Source organism: Sturnira hondurensis, unplaced genomic scaffold (genome assembly GCF_014824575.4).
Source record: "Sturnira hondurensis isolate 20B ecotype Veracruz unplaced genomic scaffold, ASM1482457v3 Scaffold0008860, whole genome shotgun sequence".
NCBI lineage: Eukaryota > Metazoa > Chordata > Mammalia > Chiroptera > Phyllostomidae > Sturnira > Sturnira hondurensis.
Window position 1 is genome coordinate 3,711,337 of NW_028081491.1, and position 22,211 is coordinate 3,733,547.

At 54.9% G+C, this 22,211-nt stretch overlaps 1 protein-coding gene across 4 annotated transcripts in view; it reads right to left on the reverse strand.

Annotated features, from left to right (window-relative positions):
* Nucleotides 1-2,043: 2,043 nt before the first annotated feature.
* PHF2 (PHD finger protein 2) overlaps nt 2,044-22,211 on the reverse strand; it is a 90,555-nt gene continuing 70,387 nt past the window's right edge. For 2 of the 4 annotated variants that reach the window (XM_037056226.1, XM_037056227.1), the window contains 13 exons: nt 20,964-21,055; nt 19,600-19,689; nt 18,394-18,762; nt 17,279-17,398; nt 16,628-16,746; nt 14,868-15,046; nt 14,665-14,735; nt 13,700-13,863; nt 8,169-8,443; nt 6,510-6,605; nt 5,964-6,073; nt 4,769-5,168; nt 2,044-2,708 (listed from right to left, as the gene is read on the reverse strand). In XM_037056226.1, coding sequence (XP_036912121.1) covers nt 2,518-2,708; nt 4,769-5,168; nt 5,964-6,073; nt 6,510-6,605; nt 8,169-8,443; nt 13,700-13,863; nt 14,665-14,735; nt 14,868-15,046; nt 16,628-16,746; nt 17,279-17,398; nt 18,394-18,762; nt 19,600-19,689; nt 20,964-21,055 — 2,276 coding nt within the window. In that variant the 3' untranslated portion in view covers nt 2,044-2,517. Of the gene's footprint in view, nt 2,709-2,769; nt 3,978-4,768; nt 5,169-5,963; nt 6,074-6,509; nt 6,606-8,168; nt 8,444-13,699; nt 13,864-14,664; nt 14,736-14,867; nt 15,047-16,627; nt 16,747-17,278; nt 17,399-18,393; nt 18,763-19,599; nt 19,690-20,963; nt 21,056-22,211 lie in introns of those variants that run through there. The other 2 variants (XM_037056228.1, XM_037056229.1) reach the window with 1 other exon arrangement.

Consider the following 22,211-nt stretch of genomic DNA (forward strand, 5'->3'; position numbering starts at 1 on the left):
GCAGGCCTTCTGATGAGCTTGGTGTCCTCAGCAAAGTGGGCTTGTTGTCAGCCTTGATGAAGGCTCTGGAAGATTCTCAACAACACAGCACACAGTAGGCACTCAGAAAATGACTCACCTGAACTTTGGAAGCTGAATTAATGACCGTTTACTTATGCAATGTTCAGTGCATAGGATGCAGCTACACGTGTCTCCACCTGACAGAAACAGTGCATCTCTGAGGCCTTCAATATACAGGTCTTCGTGTTTTCTCTGAAAAGTCCTCTGCTGACCAGGCAACTCTTCTTGCAATGGGAACTCCAGAACACCAACTACTGGCATCCTGTGGCCCCTGGGGCAACCTCATCATTCACCATTTGCCCCCAGGGGGCTGTGAAATGATGACCGGCAAGGGATCCTGTAGCACTCCAGTCTCCACCCTTGAGGGTCACTGGCATTGTGCCAGGACACCTGTGAGTCAGGCTGGTGAGTAGGGCCCTGGGGGCGTGAGAAGGTGTTGGTTCTGTCTTGGGGGCCTCTTGCCCTGTTGCTGTCAGTGTGCTATGGACCTGCCATGTTGGGGACACAATTCTGGGTTTAATCCTGAGACTTTGAGAGTGGCCTCTGCACATGATGGGTCCATGGTACCTTGAGAAGGCCCCAGAGGAGGGGCTTCTCCAGGCGGTTCATGGAAGCCAGTGGTGAAGGCCAGGATGAAAGGATGGCTTGAACTAAACTCCCCTGAGGGGCCTTGGTGGATGGGCTTGCCAGGCCCCCGAGGTTGGCACCCAGCCTACCCTTCGAATGGGACCACTCTCAAGGAGGAAGGAGTTGGAGCTCAGTTTATTCATCCATGGGCTAAGCTGGGAGATCGCTCAGTACACTCCTTCCCAGTTCACTGGCATGGGGGTTCTCAGCCCTGAACTGAGAGAAGACCTGGGCCCCTTGCCCCCTGTCACAGGCACACTAAAAAACATGTCTCGGGTCTTTGCACAGACACATCCAAACACCTTGTACATGGGGCCACAGTGAGGTCCCAAGGCATGGCCAGGCCACATGGAACCAGAATTGCATGCATGCAGACCAGGATGGGGCTTGGAACCAGGGAGACTCTGGGAGGCCTCCGGGAGCCTTTCCCTGGGCTTCAGGCCTCCAACTCCCTGACAGTCCCCTGGAGGTCCAGAACCAATAGCCAAAGGACCCAAGGAGCACTCAAACAGCTTAGCCTCTAGGACCCGGGCTCAGTGGCTCGCCGGCTGGGTATGGTGGGAGTCCAGAACTGGGCCTGGAGGGGCTGCAGAGTGCTGCAGAGAGCAGCCGAGGGCCAGGCAGGCTACCCAGGCAGGTTGAGTACTTAAGTTTGGGGATTTGAAGGGGCCATACCTCTTGCAGGGTCTCGCAGATGGACTTAAAATTGTGGGTGCCTGGGGAGAATGTCATGTCCCAGGACCCAGTGATGCCTGAGGTGCCCAGCAGCCAGGCAGGCCCAGCGCTCCTCTGTAGTGGTCTCTCCATGCAGCCGGTATTTCTTTGGCCCCCTAATCCTTGATCCTCATGGTGCCAACACTGTGTCTGTGCAGAGAGGGTGGATTCTGCTTTTATCCATTTGCTGTGAATGACATCAGATCTAGACTGAAATCCTGTATCTGTTCCTGTGTGCCTGTGGGTTTTGGCCCTGTGCTCGCTGGACTCAGCTAAACTGTCCACCTGTGAACCGTAAGGTTTTAGAGGCTCTTGAGGATGCATGGGGCTGCGCCCAGTAAAGCCGGGGATCTCACAGGCTGCCTGTCCCCAACGGTCACTGTTGCCCATTCCTGCAGGCTGGCTTGGGGCGCAGGCCAGTGTATGTGCCCTATAGGCAACCCGAGGAATTTCTAAGGGCAATGCTGGCAGCCTGAGCACGGGCAGGGGGCCTGGCCTGACTGCCCACCCTCACATCCCGCCCTTGGAATACATAAGACCTGACCTCCAGACCACAGTGCCCTCCAACCCCACTGAGGACACCCACCACCCTCACTAGCAGGATAGACGGCAGTGAATGAGGCAGAAATGACACAGACATGGTTCTGTACAAAACCTGAAATATTTTTACTCTTTTAAAACTTTGATTTAAGTTGCCTTAGACCTCATGGACTCAATACAAGAGTAATATGAATTGAGAAATAAAACACTTTAATAGTCACAATAAACTTTGTTAGAAATGTACATGTTGCCAAAATAATAAAATTTAAAAATAAGAGAAAGAACGGTTTGATGGCTGGGTTAGATTATATAAGTGTTCAACAACGACAGGCAAGGAAACCTTCAAAACGCCGGGTTGGACTAGTCAGGCCCGTGAGCAACACCTTGCCCATTCTCCAGGCCCAGCGGCCGTGTCCCCACAACAGGCTGGGCCAGAGGCCAAGGCCTGCACGAAGCTGCCTCTTCGCGTGGACGGAACACCCAGGGATGGGCATATAAACAAAGCTCATAAGAAATGTACAAATATAAAAAGCTACAAACATTAATAAATTACAGCATCACAAAACACAGAACACTTCACAAGGTGCTAGTAAAATAACTGTACCCCACCCCCTTCATCAACAAGAAGGAAAGAAAGAGCTGGTATTCAAGTTGAAGATTCATCTTCAAACAAGTCTGAAATAGATCTTTTGTGTACTGTTTGCTTCTGTAAAGACAGATATAAGGCTGCACAGACATCACTTGTTTTTCAGGCAATACTTTAGTCCCTAAAAGAAAAAAAATAACCATAACAATAAAAAAAAGAAGAAAAAGGAAAAGCATCGGAAACCCAACTGTTCATCAGACTCGGCAAAAAACTCGTATAAATGTTAATGAAGGACTCTATAGAAAGAAATTCCTAAAGATACTTTTACTCTTATAAAAAAGAAGTTATTTAAAAAGCTATTTACACGCTACGTTCTATGAAAAATATGCTTCAGGAAATACATCTAAAATTAAAATACAGGATTGCCTGAGAAACAAATCCAGCCCCTCCATGTCGATGGGTGGATGCACAGTCCAGGAGCCACCCATGCACTCGATACCAAGTGACAGGTGACAAGACAGAAGTGCCAAGCCCCCCTCATCCTCAGGCTTCCTGGCCACCGTCCACCCCCCAGGCCTGGGGCAGGGTGCCTTCGCAGACAAGTGCTTTTGGGAGTGTAGCTGGTAGGGCTGGACAGGGCCCACCCACGTGGCTTTGCCTGGGACCCCGGGCCCCACATCATAGCTGGGGAACCCATGGTGGCTCCCCTACCCACTAACACATTGACCCTGCTGCCAGCCCCGGTCACTCCTAAAATGCCCTGGGCATTCAGGGGTTGACACCCACCATCTGGCCTGCCACCCACTGGCCAGGGAGCCTGGAGGCCCCTCTCCTGGCCAAGCTGAACACTCTCTGGACGTGTCTGAAAATCACTTGGGAAGAGCTGGGGGTGGGGCACATAAACACCCTGCTTTCTTCTCCTCTTCCTCTCTAGTGTTCTTTGCCTTTTTTTAAGCCTCTGGAGGCTACCAGCCTGTGGCCGGCTCAGACTCGGCCTGGTGAGTGGTTGGCTCACTCCTTCCTCGAAGGACTCGTGCTCCCAGCAGAGCTGCAGAGGCCCTGTAATTGCAACCATACTCAGGGTGCCCAGAGGCTGCCCTGAAATTGGAATGGTCCTTAAACTGGCAGGGCCAAGTTTCAGGAACTAGTCACTAAAAGCAACTTGAGAAAGGACATCTGTTAGTATTGACGAGCTCTGCCTGCTGAAGCAACAGACGGGTGCTCGTGTGTGGGGAGTAGCGGCTGGGAGGAGGCCAGGCCCTCCTGGGGGTGAGGCAGCGTGACCACCCTCCTGGGGGCTGATGTTGTAGCGGGGCTCCGGGGGTCCTGAGCGGAGCAGAAGGATCCTGGCTTTCCAAACTTTAAAGGAGCAGTTTTCCATTCCGATGAATTTTCAAAATTTTCCCAAGCCTCTGCTTGGCGGTGGCCATGCCCTTTTTTGTACGTTTTCCTGGGGGTAGAAGAGGGGACACAAAAAGGCAGACAGATGTGTGAGAGGGCATGAGGAGCAGTGTGTGGGGTGGGGAGTCTGCAAACCCTCCTGACTCTCCCATCACATCTCTAAAATGGGCCTGTGACGCCAGAACCTGGGCACTCTGCACCCTCCGAAACCACGAATCTTCAACAAAGCTCCCAGCTCAGTGACTCCACGGACAAGGGGACAGTGATGAAGGGGAGGGGCTGAGGTAAGGATGGGGACAGGCCAGGACAATGGCATTACGGTGAAGTGAGAGCACCTGCCCCCCCTCCTGGTAGCAGGGCCACCTGGAGCCACACTAGCTGTGTCCACGACTGGCTGGGTCTTGTGGCCAGAGTGGAGGACTCTGCTGTGGGCACAAGTCCTTTGAGGAAGGAGGAGTGAGCCAACCACTCACCAGGCCATAGGGCCAGGGGGCTTGCAGTAGAGATGCCAACTCACAAAGAGGGTCCTGGGTCAGTCACCCTGGGCCCCTCCCAGAGAACCCTTGGCAAACCATTGACCACACCCTGACTCCAAGTTAGGCCCCGAAGCCGAAGCCCTCAGGATCTGAGGAGATGGACATAACTTTGAGGCCACCAGACTCCCCTGGTGTGTGACCCTGGCTCTCAACCTTGAAAGAGACCATTTCTTTCACACACTGAAAGGTGTGACTAAGTGTGTGGCCACATAGAGAAGTGGCTACAGTGGGACAAAGGAAACCTGTGGTCACCTACGGGGACAGTCTGCAAGTCTAGGCTGCTTAGGGCTAATAGGTACAGTACCTTTGGCAGCAGTGTTGTTGGGGGACGATGCAGAGGGCCGCCTCTGTGTGAGGAAGACCCCAGGGGCCATGGGCTGTGAGGCGCGACCTGCCTGGGCCCCCGTGAAGGCGCCGGCTACAGTGTACTCATGGTCAGCCAGGCTGCTGCTGTGTGCCTCAGGTGGAATCTCGGGCGAACTGCCCTCCTGTGAGGCCTGGCTGCTGGCGGTGCTGGTGGAGGCTGTGCTGGTGGAGGCAGGGGTGGTGGAGGATGGGGGAGTGGAGGCCGAGGTGGTGCTGGCCGAGGTGGTGGAGGCCGAGGTGGTGCTGGCTGAGGTGGTGCTGGCAGAGGCAGAGGTGGACGTAGTGTTGGGAGCCAGCTTCCTCTTGGAGTTCTTCTTCTTCCTGCTCTTCTGCTCCTCCTTTGAACAAACCATGTGGGCAAGTTAGCCAGCAGGGCCAGTCTGGCCTCAGATTCTGGGCTGTCAGAGCAGAGAGCAGCCCTCACAAACTTGGATAGAGGGCAGGCAGGTCCCCATGCACAAGACCTCTCCTGTGGAACTGAGCTGCAGTGCTACGGAGCAGAAAGGGCTGGGCCAGTGCCTGAGCCCCTCAGAGCAGTGCCGGGGCCCAAGGAAGGACCACCATGCTTCCCTGTGTGCCGTGGGATGTCTTGGACACAGGACCAAGTAGGATGTGGCAGTAGTGCTCAGATCCTATCACCCTTTCCCATCACCCCACTCTGAACTGCCTTGAGACTCAGTCCTAGACCATTCACTTTGGTCTTGTTAACTTCCTCAGGTGCCCAGAAAGGGTAGGGCCTGGTCCAGTTGGCACCTGAGAGTCTGAGACCCACTCTTCTAAGGGAGCTGAGACCAGGAGGAGCTGAAGCAGCAAATGAGATGGATAGAGGATGTAACACCCATCTCCAGCTCTGTAAGGACAAGAGGAAAATGCTGGATCACCAAAGACTGGGGAGGGCCCCCCGAAGAGCTGCTGGCCAGAGCTCCCCCTGCACCTAGGACAACTGGCCTAACCAAGAAGACACTAGTCTGTGTCAGGAGCCCACACCACCAGTTCTCCACTTTCCCACCCCCACTCTTAGGGACTTAGGGGCCTGGAGAAACAGGGGCCAGCAATACTGCAATTTCCCTTAGCCTGTGCCAGCCCCTAGCTTGGGTGGTTTTTGCACAGGATTGGGGTCCCCCCCTCCTCACCTGCTGGGATAGCTTGGCTGCAGCAGCTGCCAGCCCAGTCTCGATGGAGGCCACTCTGGTCCCTTCTCGAACAGGCCTGTCCTGTCTCGGCACCGATGGGCCAACCCTCGCTTTGGAAAAGAAGATCAGTCTGCCTCAATTGGCCGCTCACCACTGTGGGCACCCCTGAGCTCCCCCAGACCCACCCCATTCTGTCCTTAAGTCCCCGAGACACGTCAAAATGTGGGAGGGTCAATGAGAGGCCCAACAGGGTAGGGGATCCCACCGAGCAAGACAGGAGAGGGCAGGAGGGGATCACATGAAAAATGGACAAGGCCTTCACACTGGCTGCCACAATGGGAGCCGGGTGAAAAGGTGGCCCTCTCAGGACTGCTCAGCAAGGAGAAACTGGGAAGAGGGTACCACACCAGTCCCCTTGCAGGAGCACCTCGGCTCCAAATCCCAGGAGGGAGCAGGCAGATGACATCCCCTCTGAGCCGTGCATATCGCCAACGTGCCCATGGTTGCCCTTTCAGGTGTGAATGGAGCCTGTCCCACCAGAACTACCTGTTGGGCTGTAGGGAGCATCATCTGAGGCTTTCCTCTTCTTGGAGCGGGACTTGAAAACCGGGCTGTCCTCATCAGACTCCAGAGAAGGGTACACTATAGAGGCAAGGGGAGCAAGGACTGAGCTGCTGGAACAGCTGAGTGAGGTGGGTACTGCAGGCAGCTAGCAGACCTGGTAACCAGTGTCCTTGGGTAGGACCAGCCTCAAGTTGCAGAGTGCCAGGCATAGTGTGCTCCAGAAATTGTCTAGCCCAGGCCCCCTTTCTGTTCAGAGAGGGGGCACCTGAACAGCCTCACCCACCCCAGCCTGACTACAGCACCCACTGGATGTCCAATTCTCAGAACATCTCACTCTCTGTTGCTACCAAAAGAGAAAACATTCATAGAGCTAGATGGCTCTAAACACCCCAGCCCTGCCTCAAGGAGTCTCTGGAGGAAGGAGCCTGACATGGTCACTTCAGGTGAATTGCAGGTGCTACCCCCACCTCCCACACTACAGGCTGGGAACTTCAACCACCAGGACTTGTGGCATCTGAACCCCCAGGACCTATACTATGCCCAGAAAATGGAATTCACTCCACTGTCCGTAAAGTCAGGCAGGCCCCACAGTGAGGCATGAATGTTTGCACCAGATGGGACAGGGCCAGCCTCACTGCCAGAGGGCTATCTGGGCACAGGGGTATAAACACATGGCCCTTGGACCAGCAGGATGGTGCTGAAAGCAGCCCCTACAGCATGGGGGCAACACACTCATAATCCTTGGTTGTAGTGGGCCTGTGAGAGCAGGTTGTACCCCACGTGGACTGATGCATCCCCAGGCAGCATCTTGCTTCCAACTCCCCTCCCATGAGGCTAACAGCAGCTCCTCCAGAGCCTGGAGCCTGGAGGGGCCATGCTGGGGATTAAGGGGCCATAGCCCCTGGGAGGAGACCCATGACCTAGCCACCAACTCACTGCCCACCTCAGACACAGGCTACAGAGCCACTCTGGACCTATTGCTCCATCTACACAGACAGACAGGGTAGACACAGCCTCAATGCACCTCCTAGTATAAAATGGGGGACAGTCAGCCAGGTCCTCAGAAGACAAAATAAGTTATAACCTTCAACCCAGCAATGTCCTTCCCATGTATCACCTGAGGACACTGCAGACACAAGCTACACAAACCCCTTACACACCAACATTCAAGCAGCATTGTTCACAATCACCAAAAGGTGGAAGCCCCCAAAGTGTCTGTGGGTGGAGGAACAGATAAGCAATGCAGTGTGTCCACACTGTATAATATTATTCAGCCACCAAATGAAGTGCTGACACATGCTACGATGTGGAGGACCCCTGGTGAGTATGCTAACAAAAGAAGCCAGACACGAAGGCCCAAGCATTGTTAGATACTGTAAATAAGACATACCCAGGATATCTGGAAGACAGAGTAAACCAGTGGTTACCAGGGGCTGGGGGTTGGGGGTTGGGGGAAATGTGCTTCTTTTAGGTGTGGTAACCTGTTCTCAAATTGGCTGCAGTGATGTAGACACACTCTCTAAATATACTAAACACCACTGAGCAGCCCGCTTTTAAAGGGCAATGTTTATGGTCTGTGGATTATCTCCCATAAGACAGGACCAGTTCCACTGTCAAAGCTCTCCCTGCAGTGGTGCTCACCATAGTCTGAGTCCTTGAAGCAGGCATCCAGGTGGTCCTGTTCCTCCTCATAATCATCCAGGTCCATGCTGTTCTTAGCTGCCCTCTTCAGCAGCCTCTTGCCTGTGTTCTTACTGCCGGCCCCATTCTTCCGGGTGCTGTGGGCCGCCACCGAGCTGCCCTTGGCCTGGCCAGTGCCCCACGTGGTCTGCAGGCAGGAGTCGGAGGCCTGCAGGTTGGCCATGGATAGCATTCCCTGAATGGCTTCCTGCGTGCTGGGGGAGGCTGGGGGCTGGCTGGAGGCACAGAGAGACAGGCACTCAGACCTGGCCCATGGCCCACAGCCCACACATCCTCTCGTCCGGTGATCAGCAGAGGATGTGGGAGGATGGGATGGATGGTGGTGGCTGATGACTTCTCCATGCCAATGGCCATCCTACCCTCTGCCCCCACCCCCCACTCCAAAGGGAGGGTTGGAGACCTCTGGACAGAGAGAGGCCTAGAGAAGAAACACAGGGAAAGGAAGTGCAAGGAAGGAAGGAGGAGGAGACAGAGGCTCCAGGCCCTCCTCCATTCTAATTGGTTCTGTACACCTGTGTCCCCCCATGTTGCTCCCCCACCATGGACCCCTGCCCAAAAACACAGGCCAGGTGCTCCTCCCCCAGCACCCTCGAGGGCACCCTTCAAACAAGAACCCTGACATGGGGGTACTACAGCACTCTTGATCCCACGGCCCATGCTTTTCCAGGGGACTTACTCTCCCTCCGTGACTGGCTGGCACCTGTAACTACTGTATACCTACACCCAAATCTACACTTGATCCTATACATACATCCAACCTACACCCCACCCCCACCAGTACCTCTATCTACACATACCCCTGTACCTACATCTACCTCCTACCTGCACCTGCATCTACACGCATACTTGTACTTTCATCCACACCCCTACTTACACCTGCATCTGCACCTCCACCTGGCCTGTACCTACACCTCACCTGACAGCCAGAGTTTAGTCCCTTTTAACCCCAAGATGCCCAGGCTGAACTGAGGCGACTTCTCAATGCCACCTTCCCCTCACTGACCTCATCCTGCTGCCCTCTAGCTCTCGGCAGTGCTGCTCCTCAGAACTGGCCTGAGTTTTCCTGTCTACGTCCTTGTCCCCTGCTCCATGCTTTAGCCCCTAATGTCTTCCCTGGCTGCACTGGCTCTGCTCCCTCCTGAAGGACCTCTGGCTTCTGAAACACCTTGTGCAGCCAGCACCACTGCCTGACACCTCATTATGTGCTGTCCTTATTCTGGAAGGAGCAGATGGGCGGCACCTTCCCACAGACCCAGGTCCAGTAAACCTGAACAGCAGGCCCCTCTAGTCTGAGTCCTGGAGTCCTCCAGTAGCTTCCCTCCCCTCCTTGTCACTATGGACCCTCCCACAGGGTTCTGCCCAGCCTCCTCAAATTGGGGGTGGGGGCCTTCTCTGCTCCATGCCCTCCTCCTGCCCCACAGCCTGTCCATGCCCCAGCCCACAGCTCTCACAGCCAATACCCCTAGGGCACAGGTGGCAAACACAAGGCCTGCGGACCGAATCTGGCCCTCCACCTAGTTTTTATCTTTTATCTGGCTAGCACCTTGTTTCCAACCGGCGGCAGCGCTGAGCTCCTTGACCCTAGTTAAAGAGTAGTTACATTTACACGGTCCTAAAAATTACATTTGGCCCTTTGAAGGCAACCACGAGGCTGATATGGCCCCCAGTGAAATGAGTTTGACAGCCCTGTCCTATGGATTCTATACATCAGAATCCCTGGGTAGCTTATAAATGCCAATACCCAGGCCCTATTTGAAGATTCTGCATTGGCCTGGGCCCTGGGTAGTCCTGAAGCCTTGCTCACCCCTCAACATTCCCACAAAGCATAGTGCTCAGCCAAGCAGCTCCCATGGAGCCTGGCCCAATGGGGCCCAGTGGGCCATTTCTGGCCACCATCCAGGACAGGACAGCTCACCCGGCCATACCTCTCACTGCATCAGGGCCCAGTGCAGGCAGATGACTCTCCCTCTGCTCCCTGGGGCTCTGGGAGGCAGGGTCAGGAGGCTGGCATGGGGTTGGGAGAACCATAGCCCCACTTCTCTTTCCTCCTGGCACAGCCCCAGGAGTCCCAGGAAGATGTAGCAGGACTCCCACTCTATGTGTCTGATGTAGAGGCCCCCTCTTGCCCACCCATGTGCTGCCCGTCCAGGGCACAAACCTGCCCCAAGGGTGCCATGACCCCAGTGTAGCACTGGAAAGTGCTTGTCCACACGACCTCACTGGAGGCTCTGCACCATCCTCTCTTACACTGCCCCTCCCCATTCGGGAGGGGCACCTCCACCTCCAAGAAGTATTTGAAGCTCTTACATTTAGTAAAAAGCATTAAAACAACAAGGGGTCAGGAGTTCCTGCTCAGAAACAAGGCTTTCCCAAGACTGAAGCCGAGAGAGATGGAAAGATAGGGCTTCCACAGAGGGCACAGATACAGAGGACAGTCCCTGAAGTCCCAGGGCCCCCCCAGGCAAGTGTGGCCAGAAGCCATCCTGCATGAGGTACTGCTGGGCTCCAGGCTGAGCTGAGGGAGGAGTGATGCACAGCGCCTCTCCGGGCAGTCCTCCTACAATATGACTTCCCCTGCTCCCCCAAGCCACGGTAGACCAAGGTGTTGGGGGTTCACTGGAACCAAATGGGACTGCATTCCTAAGCCACAGACAATGGGGAAATCAAGTATAGTCAGACCACCCTGGTTCTTTCAGAATCCCCAGCTGGACCCTCTGTCTGCCCCAGTGCCCACGGCCCCAGCACTGGCCCCACAGCCCCATGACCTGCCCTGTCCACAAAGCATCAGCAAAGGGCTAACCAGACCCTGCCGGGGGCACGCAGCATTTGGCAGTGTCACTGCTATACCACCGTCACCGACGCTCTCTGAAGCAGGGACAGTTCTCCAGTCCAGCATGGGAGCTAGCAAGCCCCAAACTGGCCCTCCACTCTCTGCACCAGGCTCTTGTAGAGTGTGTCGTATGACCCAGCCCTGAAGGCATAGACCCCTTACTCAGCCTCAGACCATACAGACACCAGACTTCCATAAAGGACAGGAAGGTAGGGGCTAGGACACCCAACTTGAAGGCCCCCTAGAAGCCAGCCACCTACCCGTACCAACTGAACCTTGAGGTCCAGCTCAGCTGCAACCCAAGACGGGGGCTGTGGAGCCCAGGGCCACTGTCTGGGGCTGCTGTCCGTCCATACCAGGGGCAGATCAAGGAGCAAAGTCTAACCAGTGCACATGGAAAGTAATACCTTAATCCTCCAATTATCATATCAAAATTCTCTCCATTCCCCCTAGCAGTAAACACTAAGCAAACCATCCACAAGAAATTAACATATTTTCCTCCATTTTCTTCAGCTGTTTTTTTCCAAATAGCAAGTACTTAAAACAGAGCAAATGGACCATCAAAAACTGACCTACACTCCAAATGGAAGACTCCAGAGAAGAATTGCTTGTGGCAGGCTGAGGGGGGCGACTCAGCAGGCAGGTGGGCAGTGTGTGGGCGTGAGAGGCAAACCTGTGTGTGAGCATCCGCAGAGCAGTCAGCAGTATATCCACACACCAGTGGCCCTCCTTGAGGTTGGCCTGTCCAGGTTAGTCAGGAGCCTAAGCTGAAGCACCTGTGTTTCCAGCCGCATGAGAATCCTGGGCACCTGCCCGTCTGTCCTCCTCCCAGGAGTCTCTTCCTGGACCTTGCAGGAGCACAGGATGTCTAGGACTCCTCTCCTGGGTCTGAGTGTCAACCAGTTACTGAAGTGTTGGCCAGTCAGTGCTCCTCAGAAAAAGGTACCCCAAAAGGGCATGGAGCCGACCCTGGGCACTGGTGCCCTCCAGGACAGGGCCCACAGCCAGACCTTTCCTCCTGGAGAAAGCCCAGGGCTCTGCAGTGAGTGGCTTAGGTTTTACACCCACAGAAACCACTTAAAGCTGCCCAAGGAACCTGCATCCACTCCCATGAGAGGATGTAACACCACACAAAAAATAGTAATTTGTGAATGAAAACATGGCCATTTGATTAGCAAGAGCCCTTTTAATCAAGCCCTAATCCACCTCCTAAGAGTCCCTCTGTCTAAGATGGGCCTGATATGTGGCCTCCACAGACTCACACAGCCCTGGGACCTCAATTCTGGAAACACAAACTCAGAGGCAAAGGGGAATGTGTGGAGGACAGACCCAGGGGGCAGAGAAGGAACCACACAGGTCACATGGGCCCTACCTTCCTCAGGCCAAGTCACTCTGGACAGGAAGTCACCACCCTGCATGGTCAACCTGCCTAGCCCCCTCCACTTGGGCTCTGTCATCAGGCAGACAGATACTCTGGTCCCCGCTCTGCTGCCTCCTAGCAGTGTGGCCTCCAGTGAGCTGCCTGGGCCTCAACTTCCTCATGTATGCAGCAGAAGTCTGCTGCTGTCTTGAGAACTAGAAGGGGAGCCACCCCCATGGTGGCTAAGGTGCCCAAGTGGGAGGCCAGAAGGGGCACAGGCCCCAACTCCTCACTTCTCTGTCAGTGGTACTTGTAGCAATTCCATGTAAAAAAAAAAATTGGCTGAAATGCTTAAAAACAAAATTTAACTGGGATTGAGAGAGAAACAAGCCCCAGCCCTTCATTCAATTCAAAGCCCATATCAATCCATTTTTCTTGAATCAGGGGATTAAGCTGAGCAAGCCTGGGCAGGGAGGGCCATCTGGCCTGAGATGAGCCCACCGACCTTGACCATGTCTGCCCAGAATCTTGGAGCCTCCAAGACAGAACAGCATCCACACCATTGTGAGTGGGCTCCTGACACAGCTGAACAGGCTGCACATCTGGTCTCCAGGACAGTCTGCCCTCCCTCCACCCTCATTAATGTCAATCGAGCCCCTTAGGGTGCAGGTTCTCAAGTCCATGTGCTCTGAAGTCACTGTCTCCTGTGCCTTGGGGTGATGTGTCTGCAGAGAAAGAAGCTTTGGATCCCAGAAGGAGCTTCTGATTGTCCTTGATTTGCATATGGGGCGCACACCATGGAAATTTTCTTACATTATTTTTATCGCATTTGGGAAGTGACAAAAAAGGGATGGCTGGATGTCCCAGCCTGGAGCAGCCCTGACACCTGGCATGTGCCAGGCCTGGCACTGTTTCCCCACAGGGTCCCCTCAACTTCTCTTGCCATAGTTCCCACCCCAAGTCACTCTTCAGCTGCCTCCCTGCCCAGGTATCAGGAACTATGGAGGGGAGTAGTAGCCTCTGTCCCTTAGAGCTCTGGGCCCTCAATTAGAACATCTGCAGACATGCAGGACCTTCATGGCCAGCAAACACCCACCTCTGACTATCTGGAACCACCTCTGCCAGGCAGGGGTCCTACTTTGGCTACCTGGGCCCTGAGACATGGGCCCTCAGAGCCCCCTGCATGCAAACTGCCTTGGGCAACAGAGCCCCACTTCAAACACCTGCATGGCCCATGTGGAAGCACCCACACCCCGTGGCTACCCCTGGGTGCAGGCCTACCTGTTGGGGTTGTAGTCAAGTGCGCCCACCTCCTCGCTGGCCTGCAGCAGGTCTAGGATGCCTGCGGCTGAGCCCCCGCCATCCTTCTTCACTCTGGCATTTCGGGTTGGCTTGCTGTCTGTGTCAATTCGAAGGGAGCCCTCATCTGAGGAGTCATCACTCGGCTGTGGGGATAGGGAGCCAATCAGAACAGGGCTGGGGGGTGGGGTGGACAAACCTACTGCTCCCCTTGACAAGAAAAAAGTTTAAAAAAATTTTAAGAGCCTGTCCTGTCAGGAGCACATGAGGCTGGCTGGGCAGACACTCCCTGGTGTGGGTGCTGGAGCTTTCCATTGGGATCATGGAAAGCCCCGTATACCAATTACAGAGTGCCATCACTCCTAGTACTGTTCCTCAGAGGAAGCCTGGTCCCCAGAACCTTACACCAGAGGCCCAATATCGAGCACAGATACAAAGGAGCCCCTGTGCTCAGACGAGGAGTGGGCAGGAAGATGTTATCTACACCAAGGGTCCCATGTAACAGCCCCTGGCAGGTGACTCTAAGGGGACATCCCACAGCTCCCCAGGCAGCAGGTGACCCCTATGTAGGCCCCAGCCTCCCAGGAGACAGCAAACATGTCCTGGCTGGACCAAGCCTAATAGATTTTCTAACTTCATCCCCCAGCAGGCCCAGCCCCACTTTCCCCCGCACCCTGTCCTCAGCATCAAGACGATGCATTATTGTCATGGCAGGTCTAGCTGGGCCCTCCCGAGGTCCCACCACTTACACAGACCCACAGACCCTGCACACCCTGCACCAGCTTTTGTCCCTCCTGTTCCGGGCCTTGGGCTCATATCCACACTCTGGAGCCCAGTCAAGCCTTCCCACAAAAACTCCAAGAAAAGGGTAGGGCACAAAGATGACCCTTTGCACTCCAAGCAGTAAGCATATAGGCCACAGTCTCGGGAACTCAAATAGTGCTCACCTTGTAGAGTGCCGAGTCCAGCTTTGGCTTCATAACGGGTGTGGGCAGTGGCTCCTTCTTGTCTAGTAAGACTGAGACCAGAGCAGACAGGAGTTGGCGGTGGCTTTGGGAGGTTGGCCCCGGCCAGCCATGCCTGACACCTGCCCGCTCCAGGATGGCCCTACAGGGCTGGGTCTGCCCCTCCTCATATCCCCCCAACTCACAGGACAAGTCCCTCTTCGGGGCATTTTTCTTCCTCCTGATGGGGAACTCGTCAATCTTGAGCTCTCCGTCATCTGACACGTACTCATACTCATCCCGAATGGGCTGGGGCTTGTCCTCCTTGAAGTTCTGCAAGGCCCCAAACACCCCTGGGCTTGACTGCGGTTTGAGGGACTTGGAGCTGGAACAGAAGTGGGCTGGTCAGTGGGGGTCCACATGGCTTGGCCAGTGCCCTCAGCACCCTGCCATGGGCCTCAGAGAATCAGCAGTCAGGATGAACACCTCCCAATCCTTCCTCCCGGATGCCATGGACCCAGGTAAGAACAGTGCACAGCCCGTGAGGTGGGGGCCCAGCCTTCTTTCCCAGTGCAAGGCCCCTCCCTGGGCTGTTTCAGGGTGTGCCCCTCACTGCCCCACCCTGGCCACTGGAGCAGCATGGTCTTCCTTTGGGCTGCCCCAATGTTTTGGCTATGGCTTCCCTATTGGCTCAGGACCTGGGCACATGCTCGGCAGTGGGACCAGGAGGCTGGGGCAGAAATATCTGCAGTTCCCAGGGTACAGGTCCAATTCCCAACCACAGAAAACAGAGGCTGACCATCAGCCTGCTGGATGTGGGTATGAACCAGATAACACAACATACAACACACACGAACATCCCATATACATACACACAGGTACATGTGGGTAGAGAGTCATGACCACCTTACTCTCCTCCATTTCTAAACTCTCTGCAGCACAGTGGGTCATAAAGTTTATGACATTTAAAAGCTCTCCAGGAGCCCAGGAAAATCAACAACATGCTCAGAGCCATAAAGTCAGGGCAACAGGGCCCCACAGACCAGATCCATCCCACCTGCTCGCTGAGCAGCCTCAGCACGTTGCCAGGAGTTCCTCAGAATAACGGGCCTGAAAAACAGGCCTAGTCACCAGATGTTGGCCCGCCCCATTCCTCTACCACCTGGAAATGGCCTTTAACGCCCATTTCACAGATGGAGAAACAGGCCCACCAAAGAAAAGTTACTCCATTCCCACTGGGATGTATCTGTTTCCTGGCTTCAGGGCACCCAACTTGGACTTCTGACTCAGCAAGCAACTTGTGGGACCATTGCCAGTGAGAGACTTCTCAGTGGGTGTGAGGCCACATCCCTTACACCTCACACTGGGCAGAGCTGCCATGCTGGTCAGCCAGTACAGATCAGTTCCACAGTCTGGCACCCAAACACACGGACACACACACCCCCTCCCAGGCTGGGCATCCCAATGTCTTAGCTCAGCTCCATCTCCTCTGGGAAGCCCTCCTGACTCCTTTGGACATACAAGGACCCACGATCCCTGTTACAGTCATATTTTAGGTAGATTTGAGAGTACTGGGTTCACACTGACCCTACGTCCTCACCACTGGCTTCTGGGCTCTAAGGCCAGGGCTCTGACCCCCGTACATCCTCTGTAACAACCTAGGACAGCCACTTGGCTTACATCCACCTAATCATGCTCTCCCCATCCCTGCTACCACACACTGCTGCCGCCCGCCCCCCCCCCCACCGCCCCCACATACACACAAAGTATTAACTTAGGAGGTAGAGAAGAGATCTGCCTGTGGCTCCCATAAGGGACATTCCTAGTGATGTCAGTCTAGTGATGAGGGGGGCTTCACCCCCAGGAGATTGTGTGTATGTGATGTGTTTGGGGAGGGTGAGCATGGTGCATGTATGTGACTGTGATGCAAGTAGGACCAACCCCTCCTGTCATGAGCATCACATACCCCAGAAGTTTCTTGTTTGAGAAGGAAAATGAGAATTTGGTGTCCTTGTTCCCTGATGTAGGAGGCTTCTCCAACTTCTGCTCTTCCTCCATCTTCAACAGAGAGTCAGGTTTGCTGTTCTGAAAAGCAAACCCAGGACCATCCTTAAGTCCCACACAGAATGTCAACGGGCAGAGGCAGTGGAACCAGCCAGCTTCCTCCCTCCTAACATGTCATTTGGGGCTCCATGGGCCTGCAGGACCTGCCCTGGGACACTGCCGTGGGACACTGCCCTGGGAGTGTGAGCTCAAGCCAGGGCTGGGTGAAGGAGGGAAATGCCATCAGTCAACTCAAAGGGCAACAATCTCAGCCTCTTAGGCCAGGATACTCCCACAATTCCATAGGAGGTGGCCCCCTCCAAGGCCACACACATACCTGGATCTTCACAGCACCACCTACTGGGGACAGGTGGACACACACTTGCACATGCCCCACAAGAACACACACACAGCTAGCTGCATAGGTGTGCACCTCTCCTCATAATATCAAGCCCACACATGCCCCACAGACCACCTCTCTCATGAATGCAGACTTCCCTGAAAGTAGACTCATTTACCACCATGCACATGCGAACACACAGGTGCAGAGCACACCCGCAAGCACACATCTCACCTTGTACTTCCACTTGGCCTCTGACTTGCTCTTAGTTTGCTCTCGGATTTCCAGCCTCTCCACATCATTCTGTGAGCTGATTACCTCCTTGTTAGGCACACTCAGGACACTCTTTGTGGCCTAGAAAACAGCAGCCATGACCCAACAGGGGACATGGGAGGGCAGTGGGGCTACCTCAGGCTACAGGACAAAACAAGAGCCATAGAGACCCTCTCTCTTCTTGGCCCATGTGCAGCAGCTCATTTAACCATCTGCTAGCCATCTACCCACCCACCCATCCACCAACCACTAACCCACTACCCATCTACACACCAATCTCTCTCTATTATACATTCACCATACACCCATCTATCCACCCACCCACCCACCCACCTATCCATCCACTATTCACCCACCCACCCATTGATCCACCTACCCATCCATCCACCCACCCATCCATCTACCCTCATTCCAGGCTCCATTCCTCCCTCCCCCCTTCCTCCCTTCCATCCATCTATCTATTCATTTGTTTATCTACCCTCTTCGCCTTGAGGAAGGGAAAACCAGTATACCCCACTGCTGCCCTACAACACTAGCCACCTCCTAGAAGCCAGCCTCCGGTGGTTGCCAACCTCCTGGAAGCTTAACAGCCTCCCACTAGCAACAAATCACTCAACAAGCACTGGTCCCAGAAACTCATGATCCCTGAGGCCCATATTTAAGACCCTCTGATTATACTGGTGGGTCCTCAGGACCAGACCCACCTCTCTCACTACAGGGGCTCAGATCCTCCAGGCAACCAGGCCCCATTGCTGGGCCCCTCCTGCTTCTCCGCTGCCCTCCACTTGGTGCCTAACCCACATTCAGATCCCAGCCAATGCCTGGGCCACAGGGAAACTCAGCCAGCTCATCCCCCAGGTGACCCTCTGTGTTGCTACCCTGTCCCAGAACAGACACGGCTGCCTTCCTCGTGAGGGCCTCTCCTGAACTGGCCACCATTCCAAGCTTGGGGCAGAACCCATCTGCCCTGGGTCTCTAGTATAAGAACATGGCAGCCCAGCTCCACCCCACAGTCTTGGCCCCTAGAGGTGTCTACAGGCCCACTGACTACAGGTGGGGAGGTCAAGGCCACCCACTTTGCTCTTCTTGGGTGGCTCAATCTTGGTCAGTGCCTCCTTGGTGTGGGCCTCCAACAGGTCCAGGTTGGGGATGGTAGGCGAAGCTGATCCCCTACTCTTCTTCCCTTTCTTCTTGCCCCCATCCTTGAGCTTCAGCGATTTGGGGGACTTCAGGGACTTGGGGGGCTTTGGGGGTTTGGGGACTTTGGATGGCTTGGGCATCTTCATGGTTTTGGGAGTCTTTTTTTTGGACACTTTCTCCAGGAAGGACCGAGGAGGGCTGGCCTCAATGGGGGATGGGGGCTCTTCCTTTTCTCGGTCCCCAAAACAGACCTCATTGGAGGAGATGGCTGCAGTCACTTCTGGTCTGGTGGCCTTGGAGGCATTCTGGGGAAAGGAGAGAAAGAAGTAACCAACACTTCCTGCCAGAAGGGGCTCATGGCCCCAGGCCACGGGAGACACTCAAGCAGAAAAGGAGTATCCAAATACACCACTGTGAGACACAGTCACATCCAACTATATAATCCTGTGACGTGCTATCCTATCTGTGTCATACACTCCTGTCCATCTATACCATTCACGTGACACAGCACATCCATCTACATCACCCATATGTCATGGGCAAATCCTTCTACACTATCTGTGTGACACACTTTCATCTGTCTACACCATTGTTGACACGTTCACATCTATACTACATCATCTGTGTGAGACAATCACATCTGTCTGTACTATCCGTGTGATATGGGCACATTAATGTACACTGTCCATGTGACATGGGCACACCTAATCCCACATCATTCATGCGTTAAACACTCATATCCTTCTATACCATCCATGTGACACAGACACACCCATCTACACCATGTGTGGCATGCTCACATCTGTCACCATCTGTGTGACATGCCCATACCCGCCCACACCATCTATAAGCCAGGGCCACATTCATCTACATTATCAGCCACTTGACCCCTCTACCTCCTTGGTGGGTACTGCTGAAGGGGCTGGGCTCGTCCTTCCCCACCCCCACCAGGAGCCTCCATTCGATCTCTCACTCCTTAAACTCCTGCCAGGAGATGACAGCCTGTCACAGGGACCTAAGAGTCTGAGTCCACATCTTACAGGTGCCCCATGTGGCCTTCCCTGGCAGGCAGCTCTGGGACGGTCAGAGAAGACAGAGGCCTCCCACAAACAGGGTCAGTGGGCCTCAGCAGTCAGCCCTACCTCACTGAGCCGGATCTCTTTGGCGAGGTCTTTGATGAGCTGCGAGGGTTTGAAGTGCTCTGGAAGCTCGTCTTCATGCTCTGCCAAAGCCTGCAGGACAGCCATGCGCAGGGTGAACAGGTCAGCCACTGAGTCTGGGTGAGGATGCCCACACTCCTCCACCACTCCCCCTCCCACCCACAGGGACCCAAGCATGCTCAGCCTCTCTGACTCCCAACTAACCTCTTTCCCTCCAGGCCCTGCCTGTCTACTGACCCAGGACCCACTGCTGCTTGGACAGACTTAGGGCAGGGGCTGCCATGGGCTTGGAATAGCTGCATGGGGTCCTGGAGAAATTCGCCCACTCCAGCTAGTCACTGCCCTGACAAGAAAGCTCTACCATGACCCCACTCGATAAATGGAGAAACTGAGTCCTAGAGAGGACAAGGTACCCAAAGCTATCACCAGCCAAGGAGTGAATGTGGGCTGTCTGTTCTTCCTGAGCACAAGGCTACTTGGGGGGCCTCCTGGCCCCCTAGGTGAAATGAAGTGAAAGGGACACCCTGCACTGCTCACTCCAAGCCTTAAAGCCAGAGACAGCACTGGGAGGGCAATGGTCAACCCACTCCATCAGCCCCAACCCTTAAAACCTCCTGCAGGGCCTGCTCAGACAGTGCTCGCTCCCCTGACTGGGACACTGCCCCAGAGAGTGCCTGAGGCTGATTGGGCCCCATCCTCTCTCTGTACCAACAATCCAGGCAAAAATGTCAAGGGAAGTTTCAAGCTGCTCTCATGGGAAAAACATGGCTGCTTGGGTGCTAGTGAAGGTGTGAGCATTCACCTGCAGGGGCTGTGGGGGAAAGGACAATGTCACTGCAGGGGATAAGAGAGGGGCCCAGCACAGTGCTACTAGGGAGACACGAGGGGCACAGGACAGTGCTACTGCGGGGGGAGGGAGGGGTCACACAGGGAAGGGCCTGCCCTTGTTATAGGGCAAAGCTGGGTCAAGCTGATGTCTGGGCCAGGAAAGGCTGAGAGGGCATCCAAGCTCTCCTGTCCAGAGCCCAACAATTAGTCGTCCATTCAGCAGCTGCTCAGAATCTTCCTGCTCCCTGACCACTAAGGGTTCACTCAGTGGTGTCTCTACCACCAGTCTGCCTCCCACTGAATCCCCAGGCCACCCAGCCCCTACCCTCTAGGCCAGGCTCCAGGATGAAGGGCTCTCCTGCTTCCATGTGGCCCCACCCCGCCCTGACCCAGGTGTTTGACCTGGACTGGTGGCACCCACCTGTTCTTCAAATACTAATTTCCATGAAAAGAAGGACAAACCCTGGAATGGCCCACCACCTGCCATCACCAGGGTTATGTCTGGCAGGCTTCCCTACCTGCTTTTTTGTCCATGATCTGAAAGCACCGTTGAGAATTTTAGCTCCTTGAACTAAATGAGGGGGCAGCTGCTTCCCAGATTTGTGAGAACCTTGGGAGAGACAGAAAGGTTTCCTCAGGTGGGCACCCACCCATCCTCACCCACACGGCCCACAGGCAACTTCACACCTAGGGTGGGGTAAGGGTAGGAATGAAGACACTGCTCAGGGCTGGACTTTCCAGAGGCCTCCACCCACTGCCACCTGGCCAACTGCCAACGGTTCCTCTTGGAACTTGGTGGACACCCGTCCAGACAAAACTGGCCACCATCCTCCCACACAAGTGGCCTGGCTCTCCCTGGTCCCTGGACCACTTCAGCAAGCGGTCAGGGTGGCGCTCCACACCAAGCATCCCTTGGTGCTTTTTGATTCCCACTTTCACGTCACCACCGCACAGCTGAGGGACTCTGGGGAGAGGGGTCTGGTTCCTGTTGGGGCCCATCTCAAAGACACCCTTGGGGGCCAAGGCCAGCCCCATAGAAAAGGGACAGAGCATTTGCCACCTCTGCTGAAGAGCTCTGACACTACCAGGTAACCAAGTTTGCCTGGCAGGAGGCAGCTCCCTGAGTCTTCTTGACCCCAAAGAGCTATGCTGTCATCCTTCCCAGAGGAGGACATGAGGCAGAATGTCGTTGGGATGCCCCAGCATGGCTCGACTGGCCAGAAGCCACCCTGGACTCTCAGGTCCCAGGTCAGTGCCCATTGTGGCTGCACCCACACTTCCCCACCCCAGTGCCCACCAAGCCCCCAGCTCAGAGCACACCCTTTGCCAAGACACAGCTCAGAGCTCTGAATTTGGGGTTCAATGGACAAATGTCACTGAAACCTGACCAGCCCCCCAGGTTAAGAACCATTTTTAGCTTTCTCTTCTCAAACCAGAGCCAAAGTCCAGAGGATCCCAGTAGGTCGGCTCCACTCTGCTCAGAAGAGCAGCTTCCAGTTGGGCACTGCTGGAAAAGGAGAGCATCAAAGCAAGGCTTCTCCAGTTTCCTCACAAGGCTGCAGAAAATCTTTGGACCTCAGGGTGGGTGCTAGTACTGATACCTAAGGCGTTACTAGCAGGGCCAGGGCTGAGGGTGCCTTGTTCTCAGAAGTCAGAGACTCTATGAAGCCTTCTGCTTCCCATGGGCCCTCCATGTGACCTTGACATGCACACCCAGCCATACGGTGGGGATGCCTCAGGCGTCCCTCAGCTGGTGGCCCGGGGCT